The sequence below is a fragment of the Ursus americanus genome, chromosome 11 (assembly GCF_024610735.1).
Source record: "Ursus americanus isolate L20-20 chromosome 11, mUrsAme1.1.p, whole genome shotgun sequence".
Taxonomy (NCBI): domain Eukaryota; kingdom Metazoa; phylum Chordata; class Mammalia; order Carnivora; family Ursidae; genus Ursus; species Ursus americanus.
This window is the reverse complement of record NC_142137.1, coordinates 17,532,390-17,550,050: the sequence shown is the minus strand read 5'-3', so window position 1 is coordinate 17,550,050 and position 17,661 is coordinate 17,532,390. Positions and strand designations below refer to the sequence as shown.

The window sequence follows — 17,661 nt, the reverse complement described above, 5'->3', positions numbered from 1 at the left end:
GGCAGATATATCAGCTCTGTTTTGGGAGTCCTCCCCACCATCACATCCTACATTCACTGTAGTATCGAATGGTACTTCATGCTAGGCTTCCCTCATATAAAAACACATTGTAATAGACACTGGATATGTAATGATTAATGGGTATAGTCTTGTAGGCCTGAAACAAGTCATCTCTTATCAAAATTCAAAAGTGCTTTTTCACATGTCAATGTCATGGTCTCAGTGACTTTTTGCTATTCTTTTTCTATTTCGATATTTGCTTAAAATTTAATATTAAGTATCATAGAATGTTTTCACACAAAATACACATCTTTTAACATTGGTGTCTTTTGTTTGGAACAATGCCAGAAATTGCTGGGTGTTTTTTAAATTACAAATCATCTGGAAAAAGTGAATTATTGATCCTCTGATACAAGGATATATTTAATTTTTAATGCCTTCTTGCACTAACTGCTTAAAAATTCTCCTGATATAACTTTTAATATTGTAGTTAAAGCAACAGATTTTTAATTCATTCTACAAATATTTAAGGTCCTACTGTTGTCAAGCCCAGATGGCTTTCATAGGTTCTTTCAAACGTTGAAGAAACAGATAAATCCTATATTATTTAAACTCTTCCATGGCATAAAGAAAAAGGAAAGTTTTCAACATTTTTATGAAGCCAGTGCCCATAAAAAGACTACAGACCAAAATTACTTCTGCAAACAAATACAATAGAGTAAATAGAATTATTTTAAAATATAATACAACAAAATCATTCAGGACATATTCCTGGAATTCGAGGGTGTCTTGGTATTAGAGAATTGTTTTTGGTATTAAAGAATTATAATACCATAGTACTAGGTCAAAAGGAGAAAAATCCTATCTCATCTCAGTAGATAAATAAAATTGGTTGACAAATGGCAGCTGGATAGATATCAACATTTGTTATCCATCTCCGTTAAAAAATTATATACCTTGTTAAGCTTCTTGTTAGTAATTATCTACAACCAAATATTATTAACTAAAAGATAACATCATATTCAGTTATCAAACACTAGAAATGCATTGTCCAATGTGGTAACCACTAGTCACAAGTACTATTGAACACTTGAAATATGGCTTGTCTGAACTGAGATGTGCCGAAAGTATCAAATACAGGATTTCAGACTTCATACAAAAAAAGAAAAGAATAAAATATCTCAGTAATTTTATATTGATTACATGTTGAAATGATCATTTTTAATATAAATAAAGTATGTTAAAATTAATATCACTGTTCTTTTACCTTTATTTTTAACTTCATTAAGGAATAATTAAAAAATATAATTGTGTATTTAAAGTGTACAGCAGATTATTTCATTTACATATACATTGTAGAATAATTACCAAGATCGAGATAAGTGACACATATATCACCTCATATCGCTAACTCTTTTTTCTTTATGTTTGTGTTGAAAATGCTGAAGATCTACTCTCAGCAACTTTCAAGTATACTATTATAAACTACAGTCTTTTGACTTTTTAAAAAATGTATTTACTTTAAAAATTATATATGTGCATCACATTTGTAGCTCACATTTAAATTAAAGCCAGGAACAAGACAGCAGCGTTACTTAACATTGTTCTAGAAGCATTAGTTGATGCTGGAAATATGAGAAGGAAAAAGCATAATTTTTGGAAAGGAGGCTATAAAATCATCATCATTTGCAGACGGTATGATTATGTACTAGAATTCTTAGGAGAATAGACTAAAATTATTAGGAACAATAAGTAAGTTAGCAGGTCACAAAGTTAATAGATAAAAATCAATAGCTTTAGGAACTCTAGGAACATGAAAGATCATTAAACGATAAATCGTACCATGCCCTTGCCTAAGAAGACACAATAAAGTAAAGGTGTCAGTTTTCCTTAATCTGTGTATGCAGTGAAGTCCCAGTTAAAATACAGAATTTTTTATTGTTTTTTAATTGAAAAGTTTACCTGAAAAAACATGAAAATAGGAAAATTCTGGAAAAGAAGAGTGATGGAGGGGGCACTAGTCCCACCAGATAATAAAGCATATTCTGAAGCTATGGGAATGATATTTGTAGGTCAACAATGAAGATAGATTCTCATTTGCAACCAAACAGTCCAGTTCATTCCAATGCATAAACTCTAAAAAAATTAGAACAAAACTCATCTGACTCAGAGGTCAATTGATATGAGAGAAATAATGGATAAATGAACAGAATAGAGTCCAGAAACAGACCAACAGAAAGGAAACATTGACAACTCCCTTGTTACGTTTCTGTAGTTAAAAAACAAACAGCAATAAAAAACAACAGTTTCATACTGTTTTTATTTTTGTTTCTTCTTTTTCTGCTTTCAGAATGATGAAATTTATTGATACCAGTCCTGTCTACGACATAAGTGAATAGGTACTTAAAAAAAAAAAAAAGATTTATTTATTTGAGAGAGAGAGTGTGTGTGTGTGAGGGGAAGGGCAGAGGGAAAGAATCTCAAGCAGACTCCCTGCTGAGCACGGAGCCTGATGCAGGGCTCCATCCCACAACCCATGAGATCATGACCTAAGCCCAAGCCAAGAGCAGGTCGCCCAACCAACTGGGCCACCCAGGTGCCCCTGAATGGGTACTTTTTTACACCGTTTGTAGTAAATCGATGTAAACACTCTGAAGGACAATTTTGTGCTTATGTCAAAACTTAAAAGCGTGAAATTTACCCTAAAGTATATTTGCAAAGTTTGCCAAGATATACATACCTACACACACACACACAAGATGTTGCAGTATGAAAACAGGAACTACCTCAGTGAGAAATCAGTTGAATAGTATGCCACATTTATTAAAAGGAAAGGGGTGTATTTCTATGTGCAGATAAAGAGGTATCTATAAGATACATCATTAGATGAGAAAAGCAAGGTATAGAACAGTGTATATAGTATCATTCTTTCAGTGCAAATCCAAAATGGGATTTCGTACATATTTGTTGGAAGAGATCAGAAAAATATAAGGGCTTACCAGTGGGGAGAGGGTTCGTTAGATTTGATAATAGAAACTTCTCATTTTTTGCCTTTCTTCAGTGTTGGGGTTTTCTAATGTTTTACCCCAATTTTCTTTTGTTGTTTATATAATATTTTACATGTCAGCAATTTACATGTTACCAGGGTGATGAGATTTTAGACTAATTTTTTATTTCTTTATAGGTCCCTGTTTTTTATATCACACACTTTAACATTTTTAAAGTCCAGTTCAGTCTTAAAAATGAAGAGCAAAAACACCCCAAGCGTTACTGAACACAATCCGTGTATTAGTCAGCAATGCTCATATTTTATGTATCCTTTAAGATTATTTTAAATATCATGTTGTTGTCACTATTTGGTAATTGTTTGGTCTAAAACAGCGAAATTCTAACCTGAAATGAATATTGGGCTTACGTAGTCAAGTAAATTGAAGAACACCATTTACGCTACAGGGCATATTTGCAAAACAAAAAGTGTAGCTAGACAAATATACTGCATTAAGCAAGAAACTCAATATTCTCTCTCATCTAAAGATTTTTACCATTTAGCAAATATTTGATCTTTTTTTTCTTTGTTTCTTGGTCCAGAACAGGCTATTTAGCAGTAGTTCTAGAAAAATTAGTTTAGAAGCCCCAAACTGCTCACTGCCAAGAAAAAAACAAATCTTGGATTAGTTCAAGGAAACTATTTTAATTAGAGATAAAAATCTTTTGGATTCCTCCTCTTTAATCCTTTTTGTATCTGTTTGCTACATCATCACTGCAGGCAGGCCCCTGTTTTCTCTTTCCTCCGGGAATTCTGTAGTGGCTGCTTGGCTGGTTTCCCTCCCCGCCTCCCGGCCTCCAGCAGTATCCCCTGCCACGAGCTTTCCCAACACAGCTCTGACCATGGCATTCTGCAGTGTAAATCCCTTCAAGACTCCTTACTGCTTTCGGAATAAACTCAGGCTCCTCTGGGAGGCTCTGTGTAACCCAGTCCTCAACCACTAACTAGTCTTCACCTAGTTTGCCTCTTACCCTTTAAAGGTGAGCCTTCCTGGTACGAATCCACTCTCCTTTTGAGGTTAGGCCTGTATCTTCGGAGCAGCCTCTGCTCCTGTCTTTCAAAGCTATTAAAACATGTCATTGTACTTACTCTGCAAAACTCTGACAATGGGAACTCTCATCTCTCACCGTGTTTGAGGTGTAGCAGATGTTCAGTAAATGTTGAGTCTATGGAAAACTGTATTATTCAACAGATTACCAAAATAGATGTTTGTCCTGTAAAAAAAATGAGTAGTCAATATGTTCTGAGTATACTTGAAACAATTTTGAAATGTAGTATATATTATGTAAGTATGGTTTCTTCTGACTCGGGTAATGCTGCGGAATCTTGATGTCGTCTGTGAAAATATTGTTATGAAATACGTGATGCTGTTGTTCTTTCTTGGACCACACAATATACTTAAGTGACACTGTTTTTCACTGTGTCTGATGTAGCTCATTCAGCTGATTCTGAATCATCTTACACTACCAGACCTGTGCAGGTTAGCACAGACTTGCAAACTGCTGAACCAGCATTGCTGTGACCCTCTACAATACATCCATCTCAATCTGCAACCGTACTGGGCAAAATTAAGTGACACCTCTCTGCAGTTTCTGCAGCCTCGCTGCACCCTCGTTCAGTGGCTGAATTTATCTTGGACTGGCAACAGGGGCTTCATCTCTGTGGCAGGATTTAGCAGGTTAGTGCCAAGCCTCGCTGCGCTCATTTTACCAGCAGGAAACGTTTGAAAGGATCCAGCGTAGACTTGAAAGAACTAAAGAACAAATCCATTTTGTGTATCATCATGTTCAGAATGCTTCTGCTTAGCAAAGCGAGTGAGTTTCACCATCCTTTTCAGCCAGACTTCACAATAATAGGAAGGAAGACTCTGCCCTTTACCTTCTGTTTTGTAAATCCCGAGTAACTTGCAGCAGAGCTCCTTTTTTTCTTTCTCGTCTTTTCAGCACAGATGATTAACACATTTTAAAACTATTTCCAAATCAAAATCCACCTCTCTAATGTGATTTGTCAGAAATGGAAAACAATTTATTATAGAACATTTTTAATTAAATCTTAATTACATGTGCAATACATCACCCAAATTTAGAAGCTCATTTAAACTAATTATGTTGAAAATGCGATTGCATGCTAAGTAGGCGACCACACTTGCAGACCTGCCCAGGTGTTTCTGCTCCTTTCTATTTAAGCATTTCGGTTTCTTACTATTAAATGTCACCTGTTAAACATTTGAAAGCTTGCACAAGTGCATATTCATTTAGTAATGCCATATTAATTTTGCTTATGATACAAACAGGTGTTTTTCTCTTAACCTTGATGAGGGTTATTCTCATTGTACGTTACAGTATAATCCCATCATTTCATTAAGTTAAATAATGAAGGAGTAGAAACTTTGGGGAAATTACCTGTTATCTCTGATTAATGAATAATCTTCTATCCTGTTTTTAGAAGTTAAAAATGAACAACAGCTCTCCCTTCACACATCCTCAGTGGATACGTTCTTGAACAGTGGTTTATGAATTAGAAATTTGTACATTGAGCCTTGTTTTCCCTTGACTAGGCTATAAAAATAAAGATGCAGTTCCAGAAATAAATATTTGATGCTGTAAGATTCGGATGAAGTAATAATGTTTGGGATAGTAACAGTGTGTTCAAAGTGCTAATATTGATAGTTTATGCAACAAAGTAAAAAGTAAACACAAGCAGTAATGGCTTATAGCACATGTTGAAACCCTGGATGCCCTGAGTTCCTTTCTTTCCCACCAAAAATAGAGCCAGGGAAAGAAGTTCTTAGATAAAACATTACAGTATTGTGGGTCAGAGAGTATAAAGATTTTTTTTTTATAACATGCTTTGTATACAAAATGTTTTCTATTATGTAAATTTGCTTAGGAGAGATCTACGGTAAAAAAAATAGGCATTTCTTTTTTGGCAGTATGATTTTGGTGAATTTTTATAGAATCCACATTTTAAAAATTGCTGGACATTTGACGGCTATCCAGTGAAACACAGCTGAATCCTTTCTACTTCCCTTTGCTCCCCAGCCCACCCCCACACTTCATTTGAAAATTTTCCGCCGTGCTAATAGGACCACGAAGGACGGAAGCTAATGATGACTGCGGGTGCTTAGAGCATGCACTGTGGTTCATAAATCAAGGCTAACTGGTGTCAGTAAAAATTATTTTACGTTATAAGGATCTTTCAGATATTTTCATTCCTCTCAGAGCTCTTTCTTCAGTGTTTCCCACTACTAGGAATTTGTTTGTTTTCACCCTTTGTGTGTAAGAAATTATAGTGAGTGTTGACCGTGTAAAGAGATGTTTAACATAGTTCCTATGTCAGGCCCAAAGGAAAGATAAAGATATGAACATGTAAGCATCCTTGCTATATTTTTATTAATAAAATAGCAGGATGATAACTAATGAGTGTAGACTTTAAAGAAAACATTGATAGTGAACAGCTGATAGTTGCCAGCTTGTTTGGCAAAACGTTGCATATGACCATGATATAATGAGTAAAATGGAACAGTAATAATTGAGTCACTGTTTTAAAACTCCCTTTGTTTAGCTTATCCTGGTGCATGAGCAGAGGCATAAGTTGTGAGAAGAAAGTTTAGACTACTTTTTAAATTTTAGACTCATAATGGATAAAGATCTTTTGCAAGATTAAAGCTCCAGTCTACTTTCTCACCAGCAATTTCTCTTCCATTTTCAATTCAGCCATGTTAGTTGCTGTGGGGCTGTTTGAAAAATCACAAAGGTACATACATAAATTTAAGTTTTCCATATATTACTTTAGTATTTCAGTCAGTGAAACTATAAATCTTGATAGCATTCCTTTTAAGCATAGTCCTTGTTCCCATTAAGAAAATAAAAAAGTTTAAATACTGAAGAGAGAATTATTTTTTCTGGGTGGGAGATACTGGAGTTTTGCCTACTGATTGCTGTTGGCCCCCTTGACTTGACTGCCGAATTACTAGTCATTATGGCTTGTAGGCAGCATTCCCAGAATAAACAATAAATATTCATGGCTTGATTATTAATGAATAATCTATGAATAAGTATGGTCTATTTATGCTCATTACTGTGAAGAAGACTTATTTATAATACTTTAAAGAAAAAAAGTACATTTTTAAACTAGAGACCAGTGATGAGGAGCTGCTTCTGAGCAAGTCTTTGGGAAAAGTTTGATATTTATTTTTGTTGCCGAAAAACCTTTCCTCACAAGTTGGAACTGTTTAACTGGATTTCAAAGAACTTTTTAGGAATGTATGTTATTCAAAATAGTAGGAAAATAGGTCGAATTGGAATAACAAGAACTTAAAAGTCTTCATCAGTTATTAAAATCCTATTCTATCTCCAGATTTGTGATTTGCAACTTCAAGTACTGCTCATGCATATCATTACTCATTAGAATCACATCTTTTATAATTCCACTTTTCTTTTACAATACAGTTCCCTAAAGTCTTCGATATTTCTTTGCCGCCCCCCCCCCCCCGCCTGTTTGTGCTTTGAGGCTTAATCATATCACTCTCATGCTCAAAAAGCCTTAGGTTTATTTTTCCACTACCATTTTTCTTCGGATAGTTGCCCAAATTAATCACCTTGATCCCCACCTCAGTTACGTAGAGATGTTTACCCCTGACTCCTCTAATTGTTTCCTTCAGAAAACATTCTAGAGGTTGCTTTTTAGATTCAAGAACTTCATTAGGTGTTTTGACACAGAGCTACAATTTTATGGGATAAAGACTTATTGCTTATTTATTTATTTGTTTATTCAATTGCCTACCTATGCTTTATACACTGTCTCTTTTAGAATGTCAATTCCCGGAGATCTGAGGCAATGTAAAGACATTCTTTTCCCTGCCAACAAGGAGTTTTGTTTTTCATGGCTTTATTTTGGATCAGATGTATTTAAAATGTTCGAAATTATAAAGGATTAAAGATTTATCTTAAATATGCTGTTTTATAAAACTCAGAGTCAGCTAACAAAATGTACCATTAGGAATCAAAAGGCATAGATATTTATGTCTAATTCTCCCCTTACCTTTTTTCCCCCCTTACCGTTATACGTCAGGCAAGTTGTGAGGATTGATGCCTTTTATTTCAATGAGTAAACTCAGATTAAATCATTTATTCATATGATTTTATTATTTTAGGGTGCAAGCTACCGTGTAGTACATTACTTCTTATGGACCTGGACAAATTAATTTGTCCAAATTCGTCCAAAATCACCTAAGGATAAGCCGTTTCTCTCTTTTTCCATAGCAAGAGACCTAGTTTGGGATTGTTCATCTGAACTTAGGTCTTCCCATAATACCCTCAATATCAAGAAATACTTCATGAGAATTTATATCATGGAATAAAGAGGCTGTAGAAAATAAAGAAGCTATAGTTCTCCTTTGAGGTGACCAGTATCACAATTGAGACGAATAAATAGACGACCAAGACAAAAACATGTATGTAATCACGCAGTAACGTAAAACTTACATGAGGGGCGTTAAGGAAAGAAACACGAGTTGTGTTTGGCTGATTAATTGAGTCTGCTGCTACTTCTGCCTTCTTGAACTGCAGAGGTCATGAGGAAGTAGGTAGTGTAGAGCCTGTAAGTTTAGGAAGACACAGTATGGGGATATTAACTAAATAATCTGCTCAGAGTAAAAATATGCACTATAGAAAAAGAGAGAGAGGGAAAGTCAGAAAGGTAGTATAGGCATGATCATTATTGTGCTTTCAAATTCTGTCATTCATTAAATCAATTTGGGAAGTTTTCTAGTCTCTTAACAGCTGGCTTTCTGCTGATTGGCTTGACATCACTCTATAAATTCTTTAGAGGAGAAAAGTTCAATCATGAGGGTAAGGAGGAAAGATGTCAAAATATTGCAAGTCCAGTATGAGAAAAAATTATACAACAAAGTGTTTAGCCAAAAAATGAAGACCTTTAAGAGATAAGATGCCTAAAGATTTTAAGAGTTAATATACTCATTTAGATTTTGTAATCGGCCAATACTTGCAGAAGTACCAAATCAAAATAGAATAGTCTTCAGTTCTTTGAAACCCTACATCCATTTCTAGGTTGCTAGCTTACAAAAACATGAAGAACTACCTATAACTACTATTTATACTCAAAAGTAGATAAAGTGGTTAATTTCATCGTATTTCTTGGGAACAGTTTAACCCTAGTAAGGGAAAAATACCCTGAGTCCATAGAACTTAGTGTGTTCTGGAGTAGAGGAAACTTAAATTCTTCAAGTGAATTTTCATAATTAGAGGAGACACTCAATAAACTCTCATCAAATGTTTTTTCTATGCCTGACATTGTGCTAAGTATTGGGTATGCCAAAAATCTGTTTCAGTTGCCAAAGGATTCAAGGAAGCTGATAAAACTCAATCTAAACAAATTAGTAAGAAGGAAATTGTAGTTAAGAGGGGAAAAAAATGTAGTGGTTGAGGAATAGATGAGCCTGAGTTCAGTTGAGTGTAGAGAAGGTGTGTCATAATTTAGTATACATTGCTCACCTTTGAAATAGATCCAGAATCTGAATATTGAGCACCACATTCAATGCTACCACCTGGATCCAGTGCACCATGTTCTCTTTCCTCTGTCCTGACTGTCCCCCTGGTTTTACTCCTCTTCCCCTTCAGTGTATTCTCCACACAGAAACCAGAGTGATCCTGCTAAAACAGAAGGAGGTTGTATCACTAGTCTCAAAACCCTCTGATGATTGACAATGCCATCTCCCTCAAAGCCAAAGTATTTATGGGATACACACTATATGAACTGCCTCTTACCTCTCTGACCTGCTTCTCATCTCCCCCTCACTTCGTATCTCCTGCATCAGTCTCTTTATATTTCCTTATTCTATGTGGTATCCTGCCCTAGAGCCGTTGGGCTTGCCCTTCCCTCAGCCTGGAATGTTCTTCCCCAGATACCTGCTTTGCTTACCCCCATACTTCCTTTGGGTTTTGACTCATCATCTCAGTGAGGCATCTCTGACCACCCTGTCTACCTTGATAACTTCCTGTTGCCCTTCCCTCCTTTTATTTCCTCCTTGACACTTTGCACTTTCTAATATACTATTTGTTTTACTCTTTTACTTGTTTATAGCCTGCCTCTCCTACCAAAATGTAAGTAAGCTCCATGAGAGCAGGGACTTTGTTTTGTCCATTGCTAACTCCCCGGTGCCTAGAGTAATGCCTGGATCGTCATAGGAGCCCAATAAATATTCGTTGAATTAATGAATGAACATGCTTGGTGCAAACCGCAGTTTAGCTAATTCAACTTAGCAAAGGTAACAGTAGTGAGACAGGTTGAAAGAAATGTGGGAGAAGGAGTAGTTTGAGGAGTGTCAGGGAATTTTAAGGAAGGGTGGGCAGTTGTGTGAAATGCCACGATAAGTCAAGTAATTCAAGCACTGAAAAGAAAAGGCATTGAATTTGGCATTTAAAAGGAAAGGGCAGATTTAGGGAGAGCAAAACACATATTGCAGTGGATTAAGAATAAATGGGTGTTCAGGTGTAAATAAGATGTGGGCAATAGTTATTTTCAACATTTAAAATAAATTTATAGCAATTGAATTTTTTATGGTTGTTTGAATATGAGTTGGCCAAGATTCAATTTTTATTTTAATGTTTGTGGGGTGCTTTGACCTTTACCAACTGCTTTCACATATTGTTTGATGTTCAAAGCCATGAGGCAGTGTGGTGAGTGCTGTTATGTAATTCTAGTCTGCCTTTTACAGCTGAGAAAGTGCTGAGACTGGGGTAAATGCCTTTTCCAAGGTCACATGCCAGGAAGTGGAACAGGGCAAAAAATTAATCTTTTGACTTAGAAGTCCAGTGTTACTTCTCTTATTTTCATAAGTGATTGATTTAGTTAATTTTACATTATATGTGTATTTGGAAGCTAATTAATCTGTTCAGGAAAAAAGATGTAGCATAAATAAACTAACAGTATGTTACTGATGTGACCCTGTGATGGGCAAGAAAATGTCAGGAGACGTGAACAGGGATGATTGGTGCACTTAAGAGTTCAATTTGCTTAGCTGGTAAAGTTTTATGGATTCAAATATTGCTAGACTCACATTTACTTTTATTATTTTCAGATGATGATTATGGACAGCACTGTCTCCCTGCCCACAGATATGTAACACAACTAAGGTGTTGTTACTACCACTCTGACAGAGAGTTTTGTGTCCGCCATGTTGAGTTATTTCTGTGTATTTTATGTGAAGCTGCAGTTGAATATCTTGTAATGATTTCAACATCGGTCTAGTAAATAGTAACAGTTATAAGGAACATTACAATAGGACAGTTAAACCAGTTCAGACATTTCCTTAGTTGAGAGGAGGCGAGTCTGATTTGAGGTCATTTAATTAAAGCTTTCACCTTGTGTGCCACATTCAAAATAAATTATCCAGTACTGTATGGATATTGTTTAGGGGGAAATATCTTCTAAGGGTTTTGTTATGTTTTTGGTTTTTTTGGCTCTACCAACTCAGATGTGAGTTTTAGATAGGAGAAAAACATTCTCTGCTTTCTTAATTTTTCACTTGGTGTTAGCTTACTTTATATATGATTTGAATACATCTTACTGTATCAGCTTGATTTATTTTAGCCCAACCATGCCTATTTTGGTAAGTAGTAAATATGAGTTTAAGTGAAACAAGTTTTACATTTCCCCTAATAGAAATCCATTCTTCTGAGGGTGACTGTTAAGAGTTGAGATAATTCCAGTGTACTTGTAAAAAAGTATCTTTTTGTTTTACAAAATTCACATGGAACGTTGTTTTTACAGGTTTCTGAAGGTTTGTGGATCTGAATTAGTGCGCCTTGAATTATCTTGCAGCCACTTTCTTAATGAAACTTGCTTGGAGATTATTTCTGAGATGTGTCCAAATTTACAGGACTTGAATCTCTCATCCTGCGATAAACTACCACCTCAAGCTTTCAACCACATTGCCAAATTATGCAGTCTTAGACGACTTGTTCTTTATAGAACAAAGGTAGAGGTAAGAATAATCATCGTTTACATCTTTGCTAGTGTGATAGCCAACTGAATATTTAGTTGCCTGTAATTGCTCATGATAATGTGATTTCTGATTTTTAAATAGATTTTGATGCCACTTGACTGTTCTAAAATTAATAGAGCTGATTCAGTCATTTCAGAATTATTTAGTCTATTGTGTTGTTTTTATAATTACAGGAAAATGTTCTTCTCTGTGTTCTTAAAATTTTTGTATGTTGTTCATGTTTCCAGGTAAAGAAATAAGCAATGGGTTAGGTGAGCTGAAATGCTGGCAGGGAATGAATTAGAGAAGGAGGTAGAGTGATAGTGTGCAGGAGGGGGAGGAAGCAAAGTGGAATTTATCCAGGACTAGACTTAGGAGTTAAAATTCAATACCATGGGGTGCCTAGGTGGCTCAGTTGGTTAAGCATCTGCCTTGGGCTCAGGTCATGATCCCAGTGTCCTGAGATCAAGCCCTGAGTCAGGCTTCCTGCTCAGCGGCTGTCTGCTTTCCTCTACCCCTGCTGTTGCGCTCTCTCTCTCTCTCTCTCTCCTCTCTCTCCCTCTCAAATAAATAAATAAAATCTTAAAATTTTTTTTTCAATACCATAGGTCAGGAGTCTCATTAACAAAAAATGGAATCTTGTCATTTATATTGATCTCCTTGCTTTTTTTCACTTAGCGTCTCTAGGACTTCTTTCCAGATCACCACATACATAGCATTTGACTCTTTTCATTAACTGTGTGGTATAGGTTAGACCATAATCTATTCAACCATTCCCCAAGTGATCAACTTTCAGGCTTTTCCAGTTGTTTTTCTTTTACAAATTATCTAGCAATAACATTCTTTTGTGCAGAGTTTTGCATATACATGCTATTATTGCTGTAGGATAGAGTCCTTTAAATTGTGTTGCTGGATCAAAGAGGATGTGCCTGGGCCCCTGTAGTAAACACCCACTTACTGTCATATACTTGTTTCCTCTACTCAGTCATGTTGACCTTCTTTCTATTACGTGAACATATTCTGATGTGGTCTCAGCTTATGGCTCTTGCTTTTCTGGCTGTCTAGAATATTCTTCCAGCTTATTACATGGCTGCCCTTGTCTTAGCTCAGTGTTCAAGTATTTTTTTTTTTCAGAGATCACTTTTTGACATTGATTAAAAGTTAGTCACCCACTTCTAGTTTGTTTCTTCCATATCATCCAGTTTTATTTCCTTCTTAGCGTCTGTATCACTCTGAAGTGATTTGATTTGTTTTCTTGCTAATATCTATCTCCTTACACTGGGATATAAATGTCATGAAGGTAGGAGCCTTGTACATCTTTCTCATTGCTGTATTTCTAACGTCTAGAATGGTACTTGGTAAGATCGGTCATTTAATAAATATTTATTAAATGAATGCATAAGATAACCAAATTACTTTTCTAAAATGGTATAGCAGATGCTTTCCCGCTGTAGCGAACCCTGGACTGTTTTGAATGTTACTTTTTCAGTTTTTCCTGGTATTTAACCTCTGGTATTTCAGTTTTCTTTTCTCTAAAATGGAGAGAATAAAAATACAGATCTCAGGGTCATTGTGAGAACTAAATTACATGTAAAGTGCAAATTACATGTAAAGTGCCTAGAGGGTGCCTAGAACATAGTAAACTCTCAGTAAGCTCTCAATAAATAAATATTAGTACTAATAGTGTCATCGTGGCAGTTTTGTAGTACGTTTTACTCTATGGTAGGGAAAGTCTCATCTCTATTCTTTTTAAACATTTCTGTTAATCCTTGTATATTCATCTTCCAGTAGTATCTTTCAGCAAGGATTTTATTAGAAGTACATTCATTTTATTTCATTTTGCTCTTTAATAAGGCTTTCTATTGTTCATGTAAGCCTCGTTTTACATCCAAGAGCATATTATAGTTTTCTTCACTTAGGTCTTATATCTTTCTGGTTAAAAGATTTATCTCTTGCATTTTATAGTCTCAGATACTGTTTCCTCTTCTACTTAATTTCGATTGGTTATTGTTAAAGTTTATTGTTTTTTGTATATTTATCTTGTATCTGCTCACCTTACTGAATGCTCATATGTTCTAATAACTTTTTACTTATGTCTTTTGGATTTTCTAATGATGCGATTATATAATCTCAAAATTAATACACTTTTTCTTTCTTTTTCAATATTTAAAGTGTTGCTTCATTAGATAGAATGTAATAAGTAATGTGGAATAAATAGAGTCATAATAGGTATACTAGTCTTATTTTTATATGGTGGGGATGTCTTATTGTTTCATCTTAAAAATATCTATACAACAAATATTTGACTACCTGTTATGTGCCGGGCACCATTTTAGGCATCGGAACTTTAGTATCAAACTAAGCAGACAGGTCCTCATTCAGCTTACTAATTTTATATGTTTGATGTTGCTAACTGCTAAGTAGTTTTTATCATATCTAAGTAGTTTTGGCATTTTATCATTCTTGTTTAAGAATAGTTTATCAAAAATGTATATTAGTTTTTAAGCCTCCATTAATGAGTGCATTCATCTTTTTTGTTCTTTTATTTATCAGTATAATGACTTATGTTGAATAGTCCTTGCATCCCTGCATGTTTTTAATTTAATACAAAACGAGGTTAGTTTCCTAATATTTGGGAGCCAAATTGCCTGAATTTGAATTCTGGCTTTATCCCTTAAGAATTTTTACCTTGAGGAAGTTTCTTGACCCCTGTGCTTCAGCTTTCCCTTCTATAAAATGGAGGTAATAATAGTATGCATCACAAAGACTTTTTATGAGGGTTAAATGATTTCATATACATGAAGTATCTATAACAGTGCCTGGTTCATAATAAATATTCTTTAAGGATTTATATTATAACTAACTTACATCTGCTTTCTTAAGTGAGATTGAGCTGTGGTTTTCCTTTTCATGCTATTTATCAGGTTTGGGGCTAGCATTATGACAGCATAGCAAAATGATTTGGGAAACTCCCATTTTTCTCTTTGCTCTGGCATAACTGGAATAGATGGAAATTACCTGTTATAGAATTTACCTATAAAACCATTTGGGTAGATAGCCTTTTTTATTGGTAGATCAGAGTATATACCCTTTTGTAGATATGGTGTTTGTTCTAATCTATGGAAGCCTGAGTATGTGAGTAGAAGAGCTTCTATTTAATACAGTATTTTCAATGTGGGGCAAAATGTTTAGCTTGAGTTTCCCTGGTGACCTGGTATGGTAGAAAGAAGACTGGTTCTAATTCTGGCCCAGTGACAAGCTTAATGATCTAGGTTGAGTCACATAGTCTCTCAAATTCCCAGATTCTTTTTTTGTAAAATGAAAGGGCTGTTGTCCCTGAATGTCAGCTTAAAGGTAATATTAGCCCATATTTTCATTTGTCTGTCGTGAAATGACTTAGCATTTGTGAGTATAAAATTGTCAGCTGTCTTTTTTTTGGGTAGGTCTGTCCATTCTTAAATCATACCCTACCTTATTTTTGTTGGTATTTTACTATTTTATATAATACTATGTATTATAAACTCTGAGATCCTTTGAGCAAGATAATGCCTCATTTAAAAATTTTCTGGTTAAATTTAGCTTTAAGAAGAAGTATAGCACAATTATTAAACAAATCTTCAAGAAGGAAAATAAGGTAAGAACTAAGAAATTATATTAACTTGCTGGTTACCTTATATCTATGGTGATTTAAAAAAAAAAAAATCCCATGGGATGCTTTTGAAATGTTCTGTATTAACATGATCTAGGTGTTAGGAAATCATTAAGTGGTCTAGTTTTCTTTAATTAACCTTAAGAAGCTGATAGAATATGACTAAATCATTTTCTTTTATTTTTATTAATTTCAGGTATACAATATAATGATTCAGCAATTCTGTACATTAGTTCTCATAGTGTTAAATGTCTTCTTGATCCCCTTTCTCTGTTTTATCCATCCTCCCATTCACCATCCCTCTGGCAACCACCCAGTTGTTCTTTGTATTTAAGACTGTTTGCTTGTCTCTTTTTTCCTTTGTTCATTGTTTCTTAAATTCCGCATACGAGTATATTTTTTTAAAAGTGTGATTTATAAAGGACTGAGAAGATTTCCTCTTTCAAGAATGGAGATCTAAGCATATGTATCTAAGTCTAGATAGCTCATCTCCAGCTTCTCTCAGTTACTTCAGTATAGATGTAAAATCATTATATGAATCCATTAAATAAAATTTGTGTTGTACCCTACGTTACTACCTCTTAAAGTTTATTTTTATTAGTCCATCTGCTAAAATATTATAAAAATAATTCATAAATTTATACAATTTTTCTGACACTGAATATGTAAAAAATTCATAAAATTAAATTTTAGTGATTTATAGTTGACTTACAATAAAATAAAAAATAATGCTATTTCAGTGATATAAATGGGAAAATCCAAAATTGGGAAAAACCCAGGCAATGTGTACTGCTTCTCAAGTCTGTATTCAATGCTCTCCACCTATACTCTACTCACTTCTATTGTCTTCTCATCCTTGGGCTCTATATCAGACACCGACGTGGATACTAAGGAGCTCACAGGAATAAAGGGAGAAGGCAGCAAAATCAGCTGGCCTCTTTTAACAAGCAGAAGCTGTAACACTGGTATTTGTATCAATCTGCAAACACTTCCCTCTTCACTTAAGCAAAGCATTACATCACCCTTTCTTTCTTCCATGCGTGTACATTTCCTCCCTGCACTCAGTGGTGCTGGATAAAGAGCAAGCAGGGAATAAGAAGACACGATGCAGGGGCCTGGCTTCTCTCTAAGCCTTCCTTGTGATCATTGGCAGTACATTCAGATGTTATAAACTGTTTTTAAAAAAAAGGAACAGCAATTAATCTTAAATGCCTCTGTTTGCTCTAAGGAAATATGTGAGAAGAAAAAGAAGATACAAATTCGAACTTCTTGAGAAAAATTTTTTTAAACAAGGATACAAATTATCCAGTGCCACTTTTATACCCATTTTTCTAAATTCTACAAAGTTCTAAAATAAGCAAAAATTAATATTATAAAATGTTGTCTGTTACAGCATTTAACTTCAGAGAGGTCAGATTTATGATTTAGTAGAGTTACTCTTTATGTGCCTGTATATAATTTACACTAATAAACACAATACATCCATGCCATTTTATAAGACTTTTGTCTGTGTGCATAGTGGACAAAGCCTTAGTCGATATTGGGGCCTGGGTTTTAATCCCAAAGTTTGAGAAAGCTTCCTTAATATATTCTGTTTGCTCCTAGACATTTTGCGTATAATTTAATCCTTTACAGTAGTCAAATGAAAGTAGGTGTCACTCTCATCTTATAGATGATCAAATGAAGGTTCCAAAAGATTAGTGACTTTCCTAGTGGCACAGAGCAATAAGTTAGAGTCAGGCTTTGAACCCAGCTTTGGTGGTTTTAGTGTTATAGTTAAAATTGTAAGATATATAAAAGCTTATAGAATGGTGGTTATTCCAATAATTTGGCTGCCTCTATTTAAACCAGAGATTTTTCCTTACTACCTATTCCTTTTCTAGTTTGCAATTGGTAAGTAAGTATAACATTGTAACTAACATACACAACACCGTGATCCAGTGGAAAATAGAAACTACT

General features: G+C 34.7%; 1 protein-coding gene across 3 annotated transcripts in view; it reads left to right on the top strand.

Annotated features, from left to right (window-relative positions):
- The window catches only part of FBXL4 (F-box and leucine rich repeat protein 4), an 85,148-nt gene that overhangs the window by 29,942 nt on the left and 37,545 nt on the right, over window positions 1-17,661 (top strand). For all 3 annotated transcript variants that reach the window (XM_045807025.2, XM_045807023.2, XM_087865333.1), the window contains 2 exons: window positions 4,480-4,724; window positions 11,840-12,053. In XM_045807025.2, the coding sequence (XP_045662981.1) occupies window positions 4,480-4,724; window positions 11,840-12,053 (459 nt within the window). The remainder of the gene's footprint in view (window positions 1-4,479; window positions 4,725-11,839; window positions 12,054-17,661) is intronic.